The following is a 21,781-nucleotide window of genomic DNA, read 5'->3' on the forward strand; positions in this document are numbered from 1 at the left end:
AATTGCTGTATTAATATGTATGCAAACATATTTTTTCACTTGAGCCTCTGGGGCCGGGAGGGGGTGGGGGGGAAGGAAAGAAAAACTTACTGTGAAAATGCTTAGCCAGAAAGATTTACTGCTGATTGCAGATTTAGTATTGACATATTTTAGCTGAAGAAAACTTCAGCTTGAACTATTAATGTGGGAAATCTGGATGGGTTTTTAAAAATGGGGTGAAGAGTTTGAAATGATTTTGTTTTCAGAGAAATTATTTATTTAGAACATAATTTTGAATAAGAAAGTGTCAATTATAGAGGTATAAAAAGCCCAGTGGAGTGTGCATCTTAATTTTAATGGCTTGCCTTGGAAATAGAATCATAGTGTAGGTGATCTGAATTATACTGAAATCAGCCTTTACGCCAGACTCACTGTAATTTAACACTTCTGTGTTTCCTTCTCTGATTTTTTTATTATGAAATATGGGATTTAAGATTAGAATCTAAGAGTCTAAATGAAATGCTCTTTTAAAGTATTAGTGTGATTTCCCTCAAACTCTATTTCTTTACTTCTCCAGTGGGTCAAATATAAAAGACTGAATTTTTTTCTTGAATGTAGATGTATTGCTCCTACAAGCTAAGCTAAGGAAAACATGAAAGGGAAAACAAAACTCCATCTTCAAACTGGGATAACTTGAGATGTTAACAATACTTTTTCTTTTACTTGATTATATAAGGCAAAACTCGACACCTACTTAGCCATAATTATGTCTTCTTGATAACACGTTTAGGTAAAATTAAAACAATCTTATCCCTATGTCCTTTGCACCCCTTTCCTGTAACAGAAAAGGCTCAGGAATTCTGGAAAATAGGGCATGCTTGAGAGGGAACATCTTGTGAAGACTGTAATTTGACCTTTGAATCAACCTCCCTGTGTAAATTTTAAATATTATAGAACAAAATAGAAAGCCTCAAGGTGGAATTCTGGCCCCCTCTTCCTCTTAGGACTATAAACCAGTCAGAAGCTATTTCAGAGATTAAGCTAGAAAATGTGTGCCTCTCCTTAGGACTTTTGCTGAGAAATAAAATTCGTCACTAGAGATAAAGGTAGATTTATGTCCAATGCCATCCTCATCAATCTCCCAGTATATTATTCCCGGTCTCCCTTCATTTGTGTAGTTGAATCAGGTATAACCAGAAACACTTGGTTTTCCCCCTCCCAGACTGTGAAAAAAATATATTTGGTGTTACAGACCTTTCTAACTCTGGAGTACACTCGAATATGATGGCAATTAAGAAAAAAAAAATGCTCTTTGACAACTTTGCAGCTTCTGATTAAACCACACCAAGAGGCATGTTACAATGATAACAATGAAGCATTATGCCAATTATGTTAAATCCTGCTCTCCACTTAAGCTCATCATGACCTGTTTTAGTGTCCTGTAATTTATCCTTTGGAATGCTTACTCTCATCAATAAAGTGTTCAACTTAAAGAGGAGGAAAAGAAAAAAAAAAAGCCACCAAAAGGAACAACCACCCCCCAAATGACTTCTAGAAAACGAGTATTTCTTAACTTTTTATTGACATTGGCAAATTAAAATAGAATAAATTAACAAGTATTTTTTCAAAAAAATGTTTTGTACAAAAATACTGTCAAAATTTCCTAAAAAGCTTTCAACACAGTAGTATCTTTTCATGTACTGAATATAACTATTAGCACAGTGTCAAAAATGTTGAAGACAGAAACAAAATAAAAATCTGTGAAATGTTTGCCACTGACGACATTCCACACCCTATTATTGTCTGTACATATGGGGGAGGGGGGACAGCCAACTTGAAAGTGAACAGTATGACTTTTCCTGATCCAGAACGGTTTGGCCCACATCTGTTTAATCTTCCAGTTTAGCATATTAAAAAAATTAGTCTGTACTCAAATGCATAGTTAAAAAAAATGAAGCGAGATGGCAGAGTTTGTGCAGTAATATCTGCCCTTCAAAGTTCATGCAACCAACTAATGCAATTTTTCCTCTCACTCGTAAATCTGAATGCAGTTCAGTCATTTGAAACCATCTACAAAATCCACAAGATTAAGCAGTTTGCCAAGATTAATATCTAACAGTTGAGCACTGGAGAAAGTGAGGAAATAAGGAGTAAACACAAACAACAAAAAAGACCAAGTTAGCTAGATTATTTCAACTACATAAGGGAGGTGAATGTCAAGGCTACAAAAACGAAACGAAAACAGAAAAAAAAAAAAAAAAAAAAAAGAGTGGCAGCAAATTTCTTTTAAACCAATTTGTACAAGTTTATAGTTTTACTTTGTCTCCAAGTTCTCAAACCTTTCAAGATCTGAAAAGCGAGATACTGTGTCTAAGGGAATGTTTTTTTTAATTCACACCGAAGTTGGGGGTGGGGGCGGGGGTGTTTGATTTCTTCTGGCCGGGGTGGATTCGAGCAAGTCAACAGCTTACTCTGCTGGGCTGCTGTTTGCACACGAAGTCCGTCATGAAATCAAACTCGTTCTGCCCCAGCCAGAGTTCGGGCAGCTCCTTGATGCGGTCCAAACCCATTTCTATCACTAAGGACATAAGCACTTCCTCGTCGATGAAATCAGTGTCTATGACATTGGGCGGCAGCATTGCAGCAGGGACGTGGGCCACGGAGGCGGGCATGTTGCCGCCGCTGCCGCCGCCGCCGTTGCCGCTGCCCGCGCCGCCGCCCGAGGTGCCGCCGGAGCCGCCCGGGGTGCTGCCGCCGCCCGAGCCGCCGGGGGTGCTGCTGCCGCCGCTGTGCTTGGGGTTGCAATCTCGGAAGTGCTGGTTGGTCCCGTTCATCTGGTGGCCCGCAGCAGGGTGCAAATCCGGCATGTAGTGGTTGTGGGGGTAGGGGTGATGGTTGAAATACTGGTTGTTGAGCTTCTGCAGCTGCATGCTGGCCGGCAGGGAGCCTCCCTGGCTGGCCACCGGGGGGCCCATGAACTGGGAGTTGTTAAACCTGGCCGCGGGGGCCAGCGCGCTCGGGGGGTGCCCTCCGTTCACAGTCCCCGGCCCCATCGCGTGCCTGATGCCGCTCGTGGCGTTCATGCTGCCCGCGCCGTAGTGTATGTGCTCGCCCATCAGGGCGTTGAAGGCGTGCTGCGGCTGCTGCTGCTGGTGGTGATGGGGGCTCGGGAACTGCCCCATGCCCATGCGATGGGCAGGGTGGTGGTGCAGCCCGTTGGTGCCGTCGGGGAAGCGCCCGTGGTTCATGGCCATCATATGGTCTGCCATTTCCAGTCCTGGAAGCGAAAAGGGCAGGCGGTTAGCACCCGCGCCACACGTGCCGCCCACCACGGCGCACCCCGCTCTTCCTCGCCTCTGCCCCCCAGGCTGCCCGCACGCACGTCGGCTGCGCAACCCCTCGCCACTCGCTCTCCCCGGGATCCGGCCGGGAGCCTGTGCAGCCGGGCCGGGCCCGCCACGGCGGGGGACCTGCCACCCACCCCAGGGCCGGGCGCCGAACAAACAGCCCCTTCCCCGGCGCTCGGGCGGGCGGACCCGGGCCCACACCCCCCTCTGCTCCCCGAAGTCGCCTCATAAAGGAAGTGCCCCGTAGCCCCGCCGCGAACTTCAGGCATTAAATCAGCCCTCCTCATCCTGTTGTTGCACATCCTGTTGTTATTCCCCAGCTCCGCCTCGCGCTCTTCCTCCGGGCAAACCCAGCCCTCGGAGGACGGGGCTGGCAGGCGCCCCAGCCAGCGTCGCCCGCCGCGCTTACCTTCCGTCTTGGCGATTTCTGCTCCAAAGACCGAGGGCGGGATCGTCGGGTCCAGGACCGGCTCAGCAGCACATAGAGGGGGCCTTCCCGGTGTGCAGGGCGCTCGCTGTCGCGACGTCGGCACCGAGGTCCTGCAGCGGCCGCTGGGGCAGAATCGGAGCCGTTCCCTTTGATTTCCCCTCCGCTGCCCTCACAGCTCGGTAAGGCCGCCCGGCAGCTGCCAACAATGAGCTGTGTTTCTTAGGGCTTTGGCCACAGTTAATATAAGGGTTTCAGGAAGGGCGGAGCGAGAGCCTCCCGGGCGGGCGGCGGCAAAACGCGGACTGCGGAGCCCCGGGCACGCCGGACCGGGTGGGCGAGCCGCGTCCCCGCGGCCGGAGGCACGTGCGCAGAGGCTGCGGGCCCGGGCGCCGCCTCGCTGCCGCGGGGCTGTGCTTTCTTCCCGCCGCACGCACGGGGGGCCCCGCGCGGCTGTGCCCGGGGCAGGGAGGAAGTGCCCCTGGACGCCCCCCAGCCCCGGCGCAGCGCCTGCCCTGCGAGGAGCGAGGAGCGAGGACAACCGCACCGCTCCCCTCTGGTCGGATCCCCCGCCCCCAGCTCTCCCGCTCGGCTCTCCTAGCGATCTCAGGCGCCTTCTACGGGGAAAGGGGGTTCGCTCAGCGCCCCATTCCTCCACAGTGCCCTTCTGCCTCCCCGGCTTTGCAACACCCGCCCCCCCCCCCAAACACACGCACACACACACACGCTCCCGGGTTGCAAAGAATGGCTGTGTTTTTCCGAGTGGGGTTTTAAATCCCCGGACACATAATGCCCCTTCCCCGAACGCACTTTCCCGGGCTGCGCCTTTGTGCTTTTACAGGGGCACTAGGTAAACCTGATCTAGATATTTCTGCGTGTAAACGCGTTTCCCCCCCCCCCCCCCCTTTCAAGGACAGGAGCTGGGGGCGGGGAGCGGCAGCGGCTGCAGGTGGACGGAGCGCGTTCGCGGGCCCGGCCGCCTCGGCTCCCGCGCCGGGGAGTCCGGTCCGCGCTTTCGGGCCCGCTCGCCGCTCCCGGGGTACGTGTGCTTCTGCTAAGTTTGCGTTTGCAGCTCTTGGTAGCTTTGGCATCCGAGCTGAGGCGTCTCTGCTCTGTAAACAAACTCAGCGATCCTCGTCCCCAGATCCACCTTTTTGCACATACACAGTTTCTTGCTTCTGCTGTTGCCCTTGATCCGGGGGGTGGGGGTGTGTGCAAACTTGCACAGCCTCCCTCCGGGCTCTGCCTGACGATTTGGGGTTTGATTTAGAAGCGAACGGGTTTGTAATTAAGAAATTCGAGGGCTGAGTAAAGCTGCTGTTGCTGGAAAAGGAAAACAAATAGATAACATGGTAATCGCTTTGTAAATAAAGTCGTTCTGGAGGTGGGCACGTAGCTGCACGTCCCGTATGGCACCGCGCGCGCACACACTGCTGGGACTCTTCCCTTTTCAGGGAAATTGTTCAGCGGGGCAATAGGCGATAATCGTAACCTTGCTTCCCAGGACGCGGCACAAGTAGCCCGGGCGTCCATTTGGCTCATTGACTTGCAAATAAAACCCCTTACGCCGGTCTGGGCTCCTACCCGGTCGGAGCTCTCCTGCTTTCTCACTTGGGGAAGCCGAGCTGTTTCCCCAACACCGTGGTGACGCTGCTCCGAGCTTTTATATTGCTCTTTATGTGGCAAAAGCGAGTTTAGCGCTCCGAATAAGGACTTCTGTTCAGAGTTGTTTCTTCATAACTCGATAGCCATTGAGGACTTCCTGCTGCGAAGAGCCAGTCCCCCGCCCTCCACTCCTCCTTTTCTCCCTTCGTGCTCACAAGACTTTTTTTAGGCCCTATTTTTTGAGGCTTGGAAATTCTGATACATTTACCCTTGCAGGAATTTTGCAAAAGAGAGCGAATCCTGATTACGTTAACCTCTTGCCCCTCTGTCTTCCTCTAGTTAGATTATATAGAGATATATGCCTAATATGCAAATATACTTTATTTAATAGATCTATATTTAAACATTGTTAATGTCTTCCTCTCTTTCTTTTTCCCAGCTCTTCAGCATTTATAACTGTGGGTGCAATTATTTCTTTTGTTATGTGTGTGTGTGCAGTAATTTTTAAACCTCAAAAATATTTACTTTTTGGAGACTCGTGCACAGGACACATTGCATTGTTGGTTGCAGTAATCCCCTCCTCTCCTGTCCACCCACCACTTTTACCTGTAGGTCAGGGACTTGAAGTTACAGAATCAGAGCCTGGGAATAAACTTCAAAGTGCCACTGCCTATCAAAAAATAAGCTCCAAAATACTGGTCAACCTTAGACTCGGAGGGATTGTTTACTTCCCTTCCTTCTACTGCAGTGTCTTGCGACACAAGGACCAGCTCTTGAGTGTCTAATCTAAATTTTTCTTGCAACCATTAAGGAAAGGTGCAGTTCCATCCAACTCCACTGGTTCCACATGCTATTGAGAAATCTCTGGAAAGGTCACCTCCCCGTCCCCCACCTCCTTAAAGGGAAAAAAAAAAAATTTAGTTCTGGGACCAGCTGGTTAAAACACGGCATGTTCTGTTCATTTATTCATCTGTCCAGTGAATGTTTCCCAAGAGCCAGGCACTTTCCTAGTGCCCAGAGAAACAACCAATAAAGGAACTCATGTTCAAAAAGAGGAGATGGACAAACAGGCCTTGGGCCACTGTAATGAATGCAACAACAGCATTCCACACACAGACTTCTGAAAATACACAGGAGGGACAATCTAACCTGCCTTAGGGGCCTTCAGAAGGCTTCCTTGTGTAGGTGGTAACTAAACTGAGGCCCCAGTCCAAGTTAGGCCACCAGAGCAGGGGGCAGAGATAAGAGAAGCAAGGTTGGAGAGGCAAATCCGGCCGGACCATGTTGTCTTTGGTTCCCGAGGTGAGAAACTTGGATTGTATCCTACAAAGAGAAGCAGGTGAAGGTTTGTGAACCAGAGAGATGATCACATTTTCATTTTAGAGAGATCAGAACAGAACTGTGTAGAATGGATTGGAAAGTAAGCCTGGAAGCAAGGTATCCGGTTAAGGGGTGGTTATAGTCATCTAGGAGTACCCAGAGCCCCATGTAAAGATAAACCCCTTCTGAACGAGGCAAGGCAGTGGTCTACGTGTGACCTTCACAGCAATAGACAGCTACGAACTTCGTATACACCACTGAGGCTTAAAGAACAGGAATTTATTGTCACAGTTCTGGAGGCTAGAATTCTGATTTCAAGGTGTGGGTAGGGCTGGTTCTGAGGGCTATGTGGTTCTGAGGCCTATGAGTAGATTCTGAGGGAGAATCTACTCCATTTCTGTCTCCCAGAGTTGGTCATTCGCTGGCCATCTTTGGTGTTCCTTTGCTTGTACCTGCGTCACCCCGTCTCTGCCTTTATCTCCACCTGGTGTTTTCCTATGTGCCTATCTCTGTATAAAATTTCCCTTTTTATAAGGACAGCAGTTATATTGGATTAGGGCCTAGCCTGGTGACCTCTCTTTAACTCGATTACTTCTACTTAGACCCTATCTCTAAATAAGGTCACACTCAGAGGTACTCGGGGTTAGGATTCCAGCATATCTTTTTTTTTGGAGTGACCCAATTCAACCTGTAACAGTAGAGGAGGAGTTGAATAACACAAGACCCCTGCCACTGTGGGGGGGAAAAAAAAAGATGTTTCCTGGAACTCTCTTCCCAGATATCCTGCCAACCTACATTCATTCCTTCATGTTTCTGTTCAGTCGCTACCTCAGTGAGGTCTTTTTGACTGTCCTACCCAAATAGCAATATCCCCGTTTGCTTTCTTACACTGTTCCATTTTTCCTTTTAGCATTTGTCCCCACATGGTGTACTGCATATTGAATTTTTTGCTGTCTCTCCCCCTCCTAAAACGGCAGCCCCAGAAGAGTGAAGACCTTGCCTGTTTGTTCATTCAGTGTCTAAAATAAGTCCTAGCATGATTAGTCTTTTCCTAAATAGATGAAGGAAGGAAGGAAGGAAGGAAGGAAGGAAGGAAGGAAGGAAGGAAATATATCAGAGATATTGAGGAAAACTAAATGAAGGATTTTTTTTTAAGATTTATTTATTCATGAGAGACACACACAGAAAGAGAGAGAGAGAGAGAGAGGCAGAGACCCAGGCAGAGGAAGAAGCAGGCTCCTCTGAAGGAGCCCAGTGAAGGACTCAATCCCAGATCCTGAGATCACAACCTGAGCCGAAGGCAGCCACCCAACTGCTGAGCCACCCAGGGGTCCCAATGAAGGATTTTATTTTTAAGATTCTATTTATTTATTCATGAGAGACAGAGAGAGGCAGACACAGGCAGAGGGAGAAGTAGGCTCCCTGTAGGGAGCCCAATACGGGATTCCATACTCAGGTCGTGATGACCTGAGCCAAAGGCAGGTGCTCAACCACTGAGTCACCCAGGTGCCCCCTAAATTAAGGATTTATGAGGGGGAATGTCAGAGAAGATTTTCTGGTGAAGGTTACTCTCAAGGCTGAAGGGAGAAGAATCTAGTGGAAAGAACAGCAGGGTACCAGCAGGGTACCACTGTCTGCCTGTGGCCTATCATGCACTTGAGCAACACTGTGATCTCTTTGGGAAGACAGCTCATCTGGGGGTCACTGACTATTGAGGTATGGAAGTAGGCCCCTATTGGTGTGAATTTTGGATCGAAGCAGAGCTTTTGTGAGGTAAGCTTTGGGCTTTAGGAAACCTTGAGTCGAGGAAAGTCTAAGTGACTAAAGGACCCAGCTCCAAGACCTCTGTGGAAGAGTTTATACATGGTGCTGGTGGAGTGGGGGTGGGGCTGGGGGAGAAGGTGGAGTCTAGTACTAGATTTTGTACTTTACATAAATGACCACCTTCTCAGAGCAATTAGGGAAAAGGGGAGAGAAACAGACATATCTTTTTTATTACACTTATTTATTATTTATAATCTCCCCTCCCCTCCCCCAGATCTTAGCTGGTGAGAAAAATGCTACTGTCATCTTATTCCACCATCCGTGTGAACACCGTAATAAGGCAGGGTCATCTATCTGAGCATGAGGTGTGGTGACAGTCCCTATTTCTGCCTTTTCCCTCTTCCACTTCTGTTCTCCCTCATTTGCAGTGTCTGTGGTAGAAAATCCAATATTTTATTGGTCTGTCGCATAATTTGGGTTAGGACCTGTCACTGGATCCATAGTTCTTGATCCAGACTATGGATGGACTTTAGCGTCAGGGTGAGGACTCCTGGTTAATAAGGATTTGGAAGCCCTATATGCAACCTTGTATTTCTGCAAGTTGAATAAATAATGTCTTACATGCATGTGCTTCAGTAAAAATGATATATCAGTTTTAAACCTGTAGATATGGTTCTATGTAATAAAATACAAATTCACTTGAAGTCATCACTAAATTCATAATAGGTTTTTTCTGTCTTTATGTATTTTCTCACTCAATAGAAGAAATATACTAGTTACCGGGGGAGAGGGAGCAGGCACTCAGATGTTTTGATTAAAAGGGATCCTTAGAGGCCCCTGAGTGGCTCAATCAGTTAAATGTCTGCCTTCAGCTCAGGTCATGATCCCAGGGTCCTGGGATTGAGCCTTGCATTGGGCTCCCTGCTTCCGTGGGGAAACTGCTTCTCCCTCTCCATGCCACTCCCCCGCTTGTGCTTGCTTGCTCTCTGTGTCAAATAAATAGATGAAATCTTTTTAAAAATTTAAAAAAAATAAAAAGAGATCTTTAAACTTGATGAAGTTGATACAACTTACCTGAGAAGTTGTTTAAAATAAAGATTCTAGGACATTCTCTCTAGAACTCCTGATTCAGCACATTAGGAGTGGGGCCTGACGATCTATATTTTTTGAAAAGCTTCTTTTTTGAAAAGTTAGTTGTGATGTTTAGACAGGTTTACAAACCACCGACCTTATCCTCAGGTGTAGCATGAGTGTAGCTTATACTCGTAAAATTCTGTCCCCTTCCCCAATTGCCATCCTCTTGCCTTGCCTCCCATTATTGGAATTTTCCTGATCTTTGAAGGAGATTCTGCTCAGGTGATGTCTCCTGTTTCCAGCCTCAATCCCCCAATGGAAAAAATTCTGGCTTCCTTGTTGCTTTCAGGGCACTTTGCTCAGATCTTCCCTTAGAACTTGTTCTGGCTTGAGTCATGTGTGTTTTTGCCCTCCTGTAGCCTTCTCTGTAATGGCAGAACTTCCTTGGTGAGCCCCAAGGAGCTGTACAATGTCATGCATAGAATAGCTTGTATTAGTCTGCTTGAGATGCTGTAACACACCACCACACATACTGGGTGGTTTCACCAACAGACATTTATTTGCTCACAGTTCTGGAGTTCTATAGGCTGGAAGTTTAAGATCAAGGTGTCAGTAGATTTGCTTTCATGTGAGGCCTCTCTCCTCGGCTTGGAGATGATCACCTTCTTGCTGCTCTATACGTGGTCATTCCTCCACTTATCTCTGTGCTGAAGCCCCAGCTGTCTCTTTGATTAGGACCTACGCAAATGGCCCAGTTGTACTTCAGTCAGTTCTTTGAAGACCATATATCCAAATATAGTTACATTCTGAGATACTGGGGGAAAAGGCTTCAACATATGAATTTCATGGGATGCAATTCATCCCATAACACATATCGCATGTAGATTCTTTTTAGATAATTGACATTTGATTAGTCTACAGCTCCAACAATAAACTAGGCAACATTCACATTGGTTATGAAATTGGGTGAAGTCTGCTGGAAGGCAGAAGAGAACTTCAGTGACCTTAACTAATTAGGGAAATGCTCCATTAAAAACAGAATTATATTCAATAGGAAATACTTCAAAGGGCCCATGAGAACAATAACAAATTACATGAGTATTAGGTGGGATATTATTTGACTAGCTATAACAAGTTTAGCAAAAAAGAAAAAAAAAAAAAAAAAAGAAAAAGAAAAAAAAAGAGAGAAAGAAAGACAAAACAGAAAAAAGGAAAAACAAAACAAAACAAAAAACAAGTGTGGGTCCCAACTGAGCTGTTGGTTGAATGGGAGGCAACCATGGAATGTCATTATTAAAAAGGAAACAACTTGGAGTGTGTTGGGAGTAAGAAGATCACATGATAGAGCTGGAAGTAATCCTTTTTCTACACTTGGCTCTTCTCAGAGATTGTGGTTGGTTTGTAACCTTACATTTTAATAAAGAATTACAGAGGCTAAAGAAGGTTCGTTTAAAAAAAAGAGGGGGAATGTATTTTAAAGGGATGGGAAATGGGACTTATAATGGCCTTTTAATCTGGAGAAGAAAAGCTGACAGGTGACTTAATACATATGTTCTGGTGTACATATAGGGAAACTAATATGGTGGATCCTTTCCAGATGTTTTCCTTTTCCACTGAGACAAAGAAAAAAGAAAAGCATTTTGAAAAGAGAGCTTTAGATCAGTGGTTTTCAGATTGTGTTCTGCAGACCTGGAGTGGTCTCAGCTTCACTTTTACGTGCTTTATATATTAAGGATTTTTTGTTTGAATTTGTTTTAAAACATTGTTCTTATATTACACAGTTATGAAAACTAAAGCTTGAGATAATACAAAAATCATAGCATTCTAATTCTAGAGGGACTTTAAAGAGAACCTTTTCCAAACCCCTTCATTTTCTAAATGAGAAATCTAAGGTCCTGAGAGGTTAAGTGACTTGCCCGTAAAAGACTTCCTTAATATCAGGATTTTAAAACACTAGAGCAGATTATCAGAGGGAAGTAAGTCTTATGAAGACTTCAGTGAAATAGGATAAGAGATGTGTTGAATGGCTTAAATCAGCATTTCTCAACTGGCACTTGGTATTATAGGTGGGTGCATTGTAAAAGCAGTAACAGAATCTGTATCAGTTTCTACTTTTTAAAAAGTGGGAAATAAAATGATTTAAAAGTGTTTTTGCAGTTCAAAATGGGAGTTTAAGTCTATGAGTGTATGCTGAGTGAGCATACCGAACTCATAGACATCCCACATCTGATGAGCAGGCACTTAACTCATTTTCTCTCTAGCTTAATACCCCCATCAGAGGGATGACTTTTACTGTTGTACAACTTTGAGTTGCTTTAATTCTTATTCACGTAGGGATTGTTCCCCTTTTTTCTTTTATACTTTTAAAATTAAATTCAAGTTAGTTAACATACAGTGTATTATTAGTCTCAGAGGTAGAATTTAGTGATTCATCCGTTGCACATAACACCCAGTGCTTATTCCATCATGTGCTCTCCTTAATGTCCATCACACAATCACCCCATCCCTCCACACACCTCCCCTCCAGCAGCCTTCAGTTTGTTCCCTATAGTCAAGAGTCTCTTATGATTTGCCTCTCTCTGTTTTGTGTGTGTGTGTAAGATTTTATTTATTTATTCATGAGAGACACGGAGAGAGAAGCAGAGACATAGGCGGAGGGAAAAGCAGGCTCCCTGCGTAGAGCCCCATGTGGGACTCCATCCAAGAGCCCCGGGGATCATGATCTGAGCCAAAGGCAAACACTCAACCACTGAGCCACCCAGATGTCCCTCTCTCTGTGTTTTTATTTTATTTTATTTTATTTTATTTTATTTATTTTATTTTATTATTTTTACTTTGGGGATTTTTTTTTTTAAGATAGAAGAGAAATGGCCCTGAATAAAATAAATCAATGAGAAATAGATTTGTGGTAATTTTTCTACCTATGACTTAGGATGATGCTCACCCCATGCAGAGGTTATACTCTTATAATGAAAATTCTTATGTAGCACTAATACGTAACTCTAGAACTCAAAACTCAGAGGGCAAAGAGAAAACAGTTGGCCTTTAATTTATTAGAAATAAAGATTCAACCGCTACATATAACAATAGTAGAGGTGTGTTTACAAATAAGAGCCTCAAACTCTTTTCATCTTATCTCATTAATTACAAACAAAACAAATTCTTTTTAGAAACCCCAGTTGGTTTTTAAGTACAAAGTACAAGAACTAAAAAGCACTAAGAAGTGAAAGTATTTTGTGTCATTTTCTGATGTTATTGTATGCAGTTGATGCTTTTCCTTAATAATTGATTCTTAAAAAAAAAAAAGATTTATTTGTTTATTTCAGAGAAAGAGAGCATGAGTGGGAGGGGCAGCGAGACAGAATCTCAAGCAAAATCCACACTGAGCAGGGAGCCCAAAGTGGGGCTTGATCTCACAACCCATGAGATCACAGCTTGAGCTGGAGCCAAGAGTGGAAATCTTACCCAACTGCACCACCCAGGTGCCCCTCCTTAATAATTGATTCTATAGAAATCATGCAATAGAAGTCTACAACATAAGACAAAAATATTTTGTTTTTATATTTTTCTGTAGCAAATATTATTAAAGATTGGCTTAAAATAAATGCCACAAAATATAGTTCAATAATATATTTATTTAAAACATAACAGTTTCTATGAACTCTCTTCTTTTTATGTAGCATACAAAAAAATTCTAAATGACTAAAGAATGCCTAAGTAGCTCATGAAATAATAGAGAAGGAAACTCACAGGACAGAAATATTGAAAAAAAGAATGCTGGTTTAAAATAATGTTTCTCAAAAGTAATATATGGACCTCTTTCAAGAGAAAAACCTCTCTAAGGCTTTCAATGCTTACTTAAATAATTTTTATTAGATTTCTTAAGTATGTAAAAATAGAAAACAATATGTGATATACTTGTGTTTATAGCTCCTTTACAACTGTAAGACTAAAACTCATTTACATGCTAAACAAAAAATAAAACTGGAGCACCAGTAAAAATTAAAATCAACAGCATTTCACGGCAGATTTTGTCAAAATCAAATTGTTGCTTTTAATGTGAATCTAGCAACAAGAATACATTTTTATTCTATCAAGTTTGATTCTCTAATGGATAGCATGCTGTGCAGTGAAATTCTCTATTTGAACCATTGCAAAAACTTGTATGGACTGCACCATGACTTCACTTGGTTTCCACATGGTATGAACGTATCACTTACATTTTAAAATCACCTCTATTCTTTTCTTTTTAGTGTTTAATGTTTGAAGTAATATGGCTTGACACCACACAGTTGTAACCACAAATCCAAATTTGAAAGATGGTCATTTGGATGATGCACAATATGCCTGTAATAACTCATTAAAAATTACCAATAAAATGAAAGCATAAAATTAAAGAGTACTTGAAGAGGAAAAGAGACCCCCCCAATACTTTAAATAGTATGAAGGGTTCATGAACTCCAGTTGCAAAAACAAACAAACAAACAAACAAAAAACTGGTTTTAATGGTATCCAGCTTTAATATCAAAAGTACCTTGGATCATATAATTATTGATTATAATAAATAATTTGAGTCAGTGGTTGAAGCAGGGGAGGGAATGGAGAGTTTAAACTACTGGGATGTCTGAATGTTATCCATTTTCTTTTAAAAATATAGATTTCTTTAAGAAACAAGTTTGGTGAGGATATGTAGAGAAAAGAACCCTCCCGCACCGTTGGTGAGAATGTGAACTCATGCAGCCACTGTGGAAGATGGTATGAAGGTTCCTTAAAAAATTAAAATTAGAACTACCCTATGATCCAGTAAGTGCACTACTGGGTATTTACCCAAAGAATATGAAACACTACTTTTTTTTTTTTTTTTTAATTTTTCTTTTTTTTTTCTCTTTTTTTTTTTTAATTTTTATTTATTTATGATAGTCACAGAGAGAGAGAGAGAGAGAGGTGCAGAGACACAGGCAGAGGGAGAAGCAGGCTCCATGCACCGGGAGCCCGATGTGGGATTCGATCCCGGGTCTCCAGGATCGCTCCCTGGGCCAAAGGCAGGCGCCAAACCGCTGCGCCACCCAGGGGTCCCTGAAACACTACTTTGAAGAGATATATACACCCCTATATTTGATGCAGCATTATTTATAATAGCCAAATTACTGGAGCAGCCCAAGTGCCCTTTGATAGGTGAGTGGAGTAGATAAAGAAGATTGGGGGAGACATATATATATATAATTATATAATTAAGTCCTGGAAAAGAACTATATCTTGCCATTTGCAACAACATAGATGGACCTAACATTACTTTGTATATAATGTTACACAAAATAAACCAGTCAAAGACAAATACCATATGATTTCACTTATAATTTAAATGGAATTTAAGAAACAAATGAACAAATGAAAAAGAGAGACAAACCAAAAAGACAAACTTTTAACCATAGAAAACAAATAGATGGTTACCAGAGGGGAGGTGGACAAGATGGGTGAAATAGGTGAAGGATATTAAGAGTATGGTTACTATAATGAACACTGAGTAATGTTGAATTGTTGAATCACTATATTGTAACATTGTATGTTAATTACACTGGAATTTTTAAAAAATACAGATTTCTTTACTATATCAAATAAATACATGACCCTAGAGTTGTCTGTGAGTTCAATCTTTTGCTTGTTGGTTCATTAGTTCCTTCTTCCATTCATTCAAATGCCTGTCTAATAACTAGATAAGAACGGTTTGTATTAGTGTGTCAATTATTTGTATTTTAAGTAGTATTTTTGGGGTGCTTTTAAGTACTTTAGTTCTTTAAGTACTGTAAACAATCTTTACACCATCAATTTGTGGTGAGCAAGGGATTTCTAAGCTAATTTGCTATGCGGCCTAGTTTCTGGAATTGGTATATTGAGGCACCAGAGAAGCACCCTCAGAACTTTGAGAGTAGATAATCTTCTGGAAGTGAAATAAAGGAGTATGAACATGTACAAGATAAGATCAGCATCTTCATCAGGAAAGCCCCAGCTTCGTAGGCCTGCTAGGTATCTCGAGAGTTAGTTGCAATGGGAATTCCAGGCACTAGAAGGGCATATTCCTGTTGTAAATTAATAAGCCATACTTCATCTGTCTCTTCTGGTCTGATGAATGTAGGATCTGGTACAGTTCTAGATGGACAGACCAGCTAAGCTGAAAACCAGTCTTTGTCTCTGGTGTCATCACCAAAGGAAAAGATACCGGTGCTGTGGCTGATCCTCTGGCCTTCCTCCTTTCCTCTTATCTGAATTATAACTATAATGGGTCTGTTGAAATAATTTGAAATTCTGAAGTGTCAGAATCCTACTTCCTGATCTTTTATAATGCCTTGCTATTCTCCCCCAACATCCCCCCCCCCCCCCCCCGCCCACCGCCCAGCCCACCATTATTGGTCCTATTACGTATAATGCCTTGTGATTTTCTTTCATGGGCCTTCTCACAAAGGTGGAGTTATACATTTATTTTGTGACTTTTTGATTACTGTCCCCATGACGGCAGGGACCTTACTTCTATTTTATCCCAGTGCCACAACATTGTATCCTCAGTGAAAAAGCAGAACCTGGGGCACAGTGGGTGATCACAAACTCAAAAATTCTATTTCCTTTCACCCTTACAGTTAAGCGATTGAGATTTAATTTAAAACCTCCTTTAAAAAAGAAATTGAAAATGTTTTCCAGTTTTCTAGTTGACTACTTTGTGGACCTTCTCAAAGTTTTCTCCATAATTGCTAATCTATGCTAAATAATTTAGAAGGCTCTTTATAAAATTACTATTTTGTTGTCAAAATGTTTTTAGTCCTTGTGTTCACCATCTTTTCAAGATTCCAAACTCCACCCCCCACCCCGAATTTAAGTTCTCCTCTCTAGGCCACTGATCCTGGATTTTTTATTGGCTTTATGGGTCTTTCATGGTATCATCAGGTGGAAGAGAATTCTGAGCAGGAATCAGTTCTCTGCCTAGAGAGGAGGGCTCCTCATTCCTGTTTCTTTCTATGTTTGAGAGGATATTATAAAAGTGGATTCCAGAGAAGATGAACCAGCATGCAGTATGTTTAGGTAGTCCCATGTTACCTGGTGCAGCAGTGGGGCACAGTGATGCTTTCTAGGAAGTAGTCATTTAGGTAGAAGTTCCCAAGCATCATAACACAAACAAGGAGTGATTTCCATGGTCTTTTTTGCTTAGCAGGGAGCCTCCTTAAAAAGGAGGTAGAAGAAAAACTACAGACATAAGGAAGAAGCCCAGAGTTCATGAGGCTGGGTGAGCTCTGCTTTGTGAGATCTGAGGCGATTAGATACAAGCTGCAAGACTGGAACCACAAAGTGAAACTCAGGTCTGACAGAACGGTTTTCCTACGTGTCACCCCCTTACTGCCACTGCCACCACCACAATCTTCTTTAGCCTGGGAACCATAACTTATTTTTCACTGTGTCCTGATTTTTGGCACAGTGAGAATTCAGAACAAGCTTTGCATGATCCCCAAGCCCATTCCCTTTTTACTAGGCTGAAGGATATTAGTCCAGGGGAGGAGAGATTTTGGTAAGTAAAACTACTCTCAGGAAGTAAAAATGGTTTCACTCATAGATCAGAAACTGTTTTATTTGAAGTATAGGCCTAAATTCAGTATAGGGTAGAAACTATGTTCAGATATATATTATTTTGATAGACAGCAGACTGGATAAATTGGATTAACAAAATTCTTTAGGAAGAGACTCTTACATTACTAATTATGCTCAGAAGCTCCAGAAGTTGATTGAATTACGGGTCTGTGTCCAATCTGTTATTCTCTGGTCATCACTGCTGGTTCTGTTAGACCCCCTCTTTGCCACCAAGAGTGTACAACTGAATCATAATGGTAATGATTCAACTTGATGTAGCTGTGCTTCTAAAATTGAAAGAGCCTAGGCAGCTAGAGCCAGAAAGTTTTCAGTTTTCTTTAAATGCATCAAGTTACCAACATTTTCAAAAATCTTTACCCTAGTGTCTATCAATGAATGAATGAAGATGTGGTATACCTACATATACATTAGAAATTTGAGGGCATTATGCTAAGTGAAACAAGTCAGACAGAGAAGGAAATACAATGTATGTATGATCTTGCCTAAATGTGAGATCTAAACAAGACAAGACTCAAAACAAAACAAACCCGAACTCATAGATACAGAGAACAGACTGGGGGTTGCCAGAGGTGAGGGATGGGGCAGGGGTGGAGGGTGGGTGAAATAGGAGAAGATAGTCAAAAGTCACAAACTTCTAGTTAAAAAATAATAATAAATCCTGGGGTTACAATGTACAGAATGGCAACTGTGGTTAATAATACTATACTGTATATTTGAAAATTGCTAAAAAAAGGGGGGGCCTGGGTGCCTCAGTTTGTTAAGTGTCTGCCTTCAGCTCAGGTCATGATCTCCAGCTCCTGGGTTGGAGCCCCTGCATCAAGCACCCTGCTCAGTGGGGAGCCTGCTTCTCCCTCTTCCTCTGTTGCTCCCCCTGCTTGTGCTTTCTCTCTCTCTGTGTCGAATAAATAAATAAAATCTTAAAAAAGAAAGGAAGTTACTAAAAACATAAATCTTAAAAGTTCTCATCAGAAGAAAAAAATTTGTAACTGCATGTGTTTATGAATGTTAACGAGACTTACTGTGGTGATCATTTTGCAATGTATACATATATCAAATCACTATGCTGTACACCTGAAACTAATGTGATGTTATATGTCAGTAAAAAATGTTTTATCTTAGTAAAAAAACAAAAACAAAACCAAAAACAAAACCTTGACTAGTTTATCTAGTAATCAGTGCACAAAGTGCGACTATAAAATAAGGGGAAAGTTTTCACAAGCCACATGCAGAAATGTGCTTGATTCTTACCACAGCTTGAATGCCAATAATGGAACTTTTGAAGTAAACTCATAAGGTCATGGAATCACAGAAAGCTGCAGATGGGAGGGCCCATAAAAACCATCTAGTCCAACCCTTTACATCTAGAGATTATAGAAATCGTGACTAAGGGAGGTGGACTTTCCCACACACACAGAGGGACTCAAGAGCCAGAAAGAGGTGCACGAGACCATATGAGCTGTCTTCTGGAATCTGTGCCCTGCCATGTATGCCTTGCTGATAAACATGAAGAAAACAACTGGCACTAGAGGAAACCTACATACAGCTGAACACTTCCCTCACATACAAGCCAAAGGCTGCCATTGTGAGACCACCAGTATTCTTAGCTCTCAGAAATCTTTAGAAAGCCAAATCACTATCAGAACTTGAGCCAGCACATGCATGTAGGTCACACTGGTGGCTAGGAATAGCCTCTGAGGCAGAGGAAACACCAGGGACCCCTGTTCAGACAAAGATGTAGAATTAGCCCATTGATAACATCTTGATATTCTGCTTTCAGATTATTTTATGGGAGCCATTTGCAGTAGGCAGAAGCACTGGTTTGGAAAATACTGGCAGGCAAACATAGTGCTCCAGAAGATGGAAATAATGGTCTATACCTGGGCCTCTAGAACACCTGGAGGTAAGGTGACAGTTCTGACTCAGGTCAAGACTGCTCAGTGGACAAATAGAATCTGAAAAAGAGAAGTGCCCAATATGGATTATATTGACAAGTTAAACAAGCAATTCTCTCAACTCAATTGTGTCCCTTTATCAGTGCCAGAGAGACCACTTGATCATTGTTCTTTTCAAACTCCCCTGTTTATTACAACATTCTTTTAATTTTTAGAACATAGAGTGAGGTAAGGGATAACTGGAATTTTGAAGTATAACTAGACAATGAAAATGAGTGAAACTAGGAAGGACTATGTATATTGTGTAAGATTAACTATCTAGAGAAATACCCCAAGAGATTATTTATACACATTTGGCTGGGGAGAATAGGATCACCCACATCTATCTAGTCAATGTTGACCAGGCTATGAATCTCAGGGAAGCACTCTCAGAACAATAGAGCAGTGATACAACTTTGGAAAAGCCAACAAGTAACATAAATGATTAGAATCAACTATGAAACCTGTGGTCTAATAAGTTGTCTGAAGGTGTTAACTGAAGGTCAGCATGACATGTAGATGACATAGAATCTAAAGAGTAAGAATTTGGCTGTGTTAAGCTGCCTTGAACCAAAAACGCTAACTTTGGTACCTTGAGAAGTGTCCTTTCCTGTGTGGGAAACTTTGCTCAGTGGCTCTACCAAAGTGTCTGTCAACTATTTCTCATGATCATTTTTTTTTCCCCTGTGTTGATTCAATGTCTACCAATGAAATTTCTGATAAGTAATTTAACTTTTAAGGATTAGAACTAGAAAAAAATATAAAAAAATCATTAAGATTTTAGAATAGGGAAAAACTTAAGCAACATATAAAAAGCATTGATAACTTTGATTATGTTAAATTTAGCTTTCTGAATGACAAATAAGATTATAATATTGAGAGATAAATAGCAGACTGGAACAATATATTTGTAACATACAATAAGAAAAGGATTATTACCTAAAGTATCTAAAACATGTAAATATGTAAAAATGTTTAAGAAAAGCTACCAGGTTAATAATAAAACACCCAAGAGGAACAAAAACAAAAACACCCAATAGGAAAGTGGGCAAAAAAAAAAAAAAAAAAAATGAGCAAGCAATTCTCAGTAAGCCACAGGGAATCCAATGATTAATAAATATGATGCTCAAATTCACTTGTAATCAGGAAAATTCAGAATAAAATACCAATGAGATTTAATTTCACTTTCATAAGTTTGGAAAAATTTAAAAGTCTAATATTATTTGTTGTTCAGAAATATGCGGGTGAAATTGTGGGGAGGCAAATGTAAATGTTGCTGCTAGAGTGTGGACTGGTACAGTCATATCAGAAGTCCCACACCATACAAACCAGAAATTCTACCTTAAGATGCATACATTAGAGAATCTCTTGTGCATATGTACAAGAAGGGAATGAGTCAAATGTACTATAGCAGTACTATAGAAAACTATGGCAGTTAAAAGAAATAAGCTAGCTAGGCCTATGTAGATCTACATAAATGGTTCTCAAAAGAACTTTTTTTTTTTTCAGCTTTATTGAAGCATAACTGAGAAATAAAATTGTAAGATATTTTAAAACAAAGAATAAAGATAGGGTAATAAATGTAAAAAAGATATTATACTTGGTGAACCTAAGTATTTCAGCCACTGAAAAAGCATGTCCCTTTCCCATTAAAAATTAATAAATTTAGACATGAATATATATTTTAACTGAATCTTGATTAGGACGTGTCAGACCATAGAGTCTGCTAAGCACCTAAAAAATTGAGTTTCTGTACCTGAGAACTAAGAATCACATTCTTTTTTTTTTCCTTTTTAAAAAAATTTAAATTCAATTAGCCAGCATATAGTACATCATTAGTTTCAGATGTAGAGTTCAGTGATTCATCAATTGCATATAACACCCAGGGCTCATCACATCACGTTCTAAAACAGTGACCACTGCCTACAGCTCTTTCTCTATGAAGACTGCTCCTTTTGCTTCAGATGCCACTAAGATTAATCTCAGGCCTGGTAGATTTTCTCAGAAACAGCTACCACATTAGCTACCATAGTAGTGATGCCCCACTGGAAGCTCTCCAGACCCCTATAAATTAGCCAAGGTAGTAAGACAAGCTTTCTAGTGCGTTTTAATACAACTAAATCCTGAAAATCCTGAACCCTATAGGCCGTAATACTGTTCAGGCTATTTAAAAGGTTTAGTTGTTTTTGCTTTTGACTTCATTTATTTCAACAAATGTTGATAACAATGGGAATGTCAAGTTGCCATTGTAACTTGGCAGTTATGTATTATTTTATTTAATAAGAACAGGAAAGTTAATGATTAACTGATTAACTTTATTCAGTTGGCTGCGGATCCCTCTCCCCTCCCCCCTAAAAACCCCACAGAGGCTCTAAGGGAGAAAAAAACAAATAAAAAAAGTCTTTAATGCTGGCTTTTGGCTGTCATCCACTGCCACACTGGATTCTCCTCCTTAGACAACACTGTGTCTGATGACTTAGAAATTGAAAAAGAGGGTGCCCTTGGGGGAAGTAAAAGGAAGAAGAAAAAGGACACAGACTTCACTTGCTGAGTGTCCGTTACGTGCCATACATACAGTATTCCATGCACTTCCATCTACATTGTCTTATTTAATTTCAGTATCAACTCTGCTAAAAAGGTATTATTATCAGAGGCCTAAAGAGCAAAGTGGTTTGACTGAAGTTATTCAGCTGCCAAATGGC

General features: G+C 41.8%; 1 protein-coding gene across 1 annotated transcript; it reads right to left on the bottom strand.

The window, feature by feature from the left end:
* Nucleotides 1-1,542: 1,542 nt before the first annotated feature.
* CITED2 (Cbp/p300 interacting transactivator with Glu/Asp rich carboxy-terminal domain 2) lies at nt 1,543-3,991 on the bottom strand. Its single transcript, XM_077895130.1, has 2 exons — nt 3,736-3,991; nt 1,543-3,256 (listed from the first exon to the last, which is right to left on the bottom strand). Exon 2 carries the CDS (start codon nt 3,246-3,248, stop codon nt 2,439-2,441), a length of 810 nt encoding a protein of 269 aa, XP_077751256.1. The 5' UTR covers nt 3,249-3,256; nt 3,736-3,991; the 3' UTR covers nt 1,543-2,438.
* Between the last annotated feature and the right edge of the window lie 17,790 nt (nt 3,992-21,781).

The sequence above is a fragment of the Canis aureus genome, chromosome 1 (assembly GCF_053574225.1).
Source record: "Canis aureus isolate CA01 chromosome 1, VMU_Caureus_v.1.0, whole genome shotgun sequence".
In the NCBI taxonomy this organism is placed as follows: domain Eukaryota; kingdom Metazoa; phylum Chordata; class Mammalia; order Carnivora; family Canidae; genus Canis; species Canis aureus.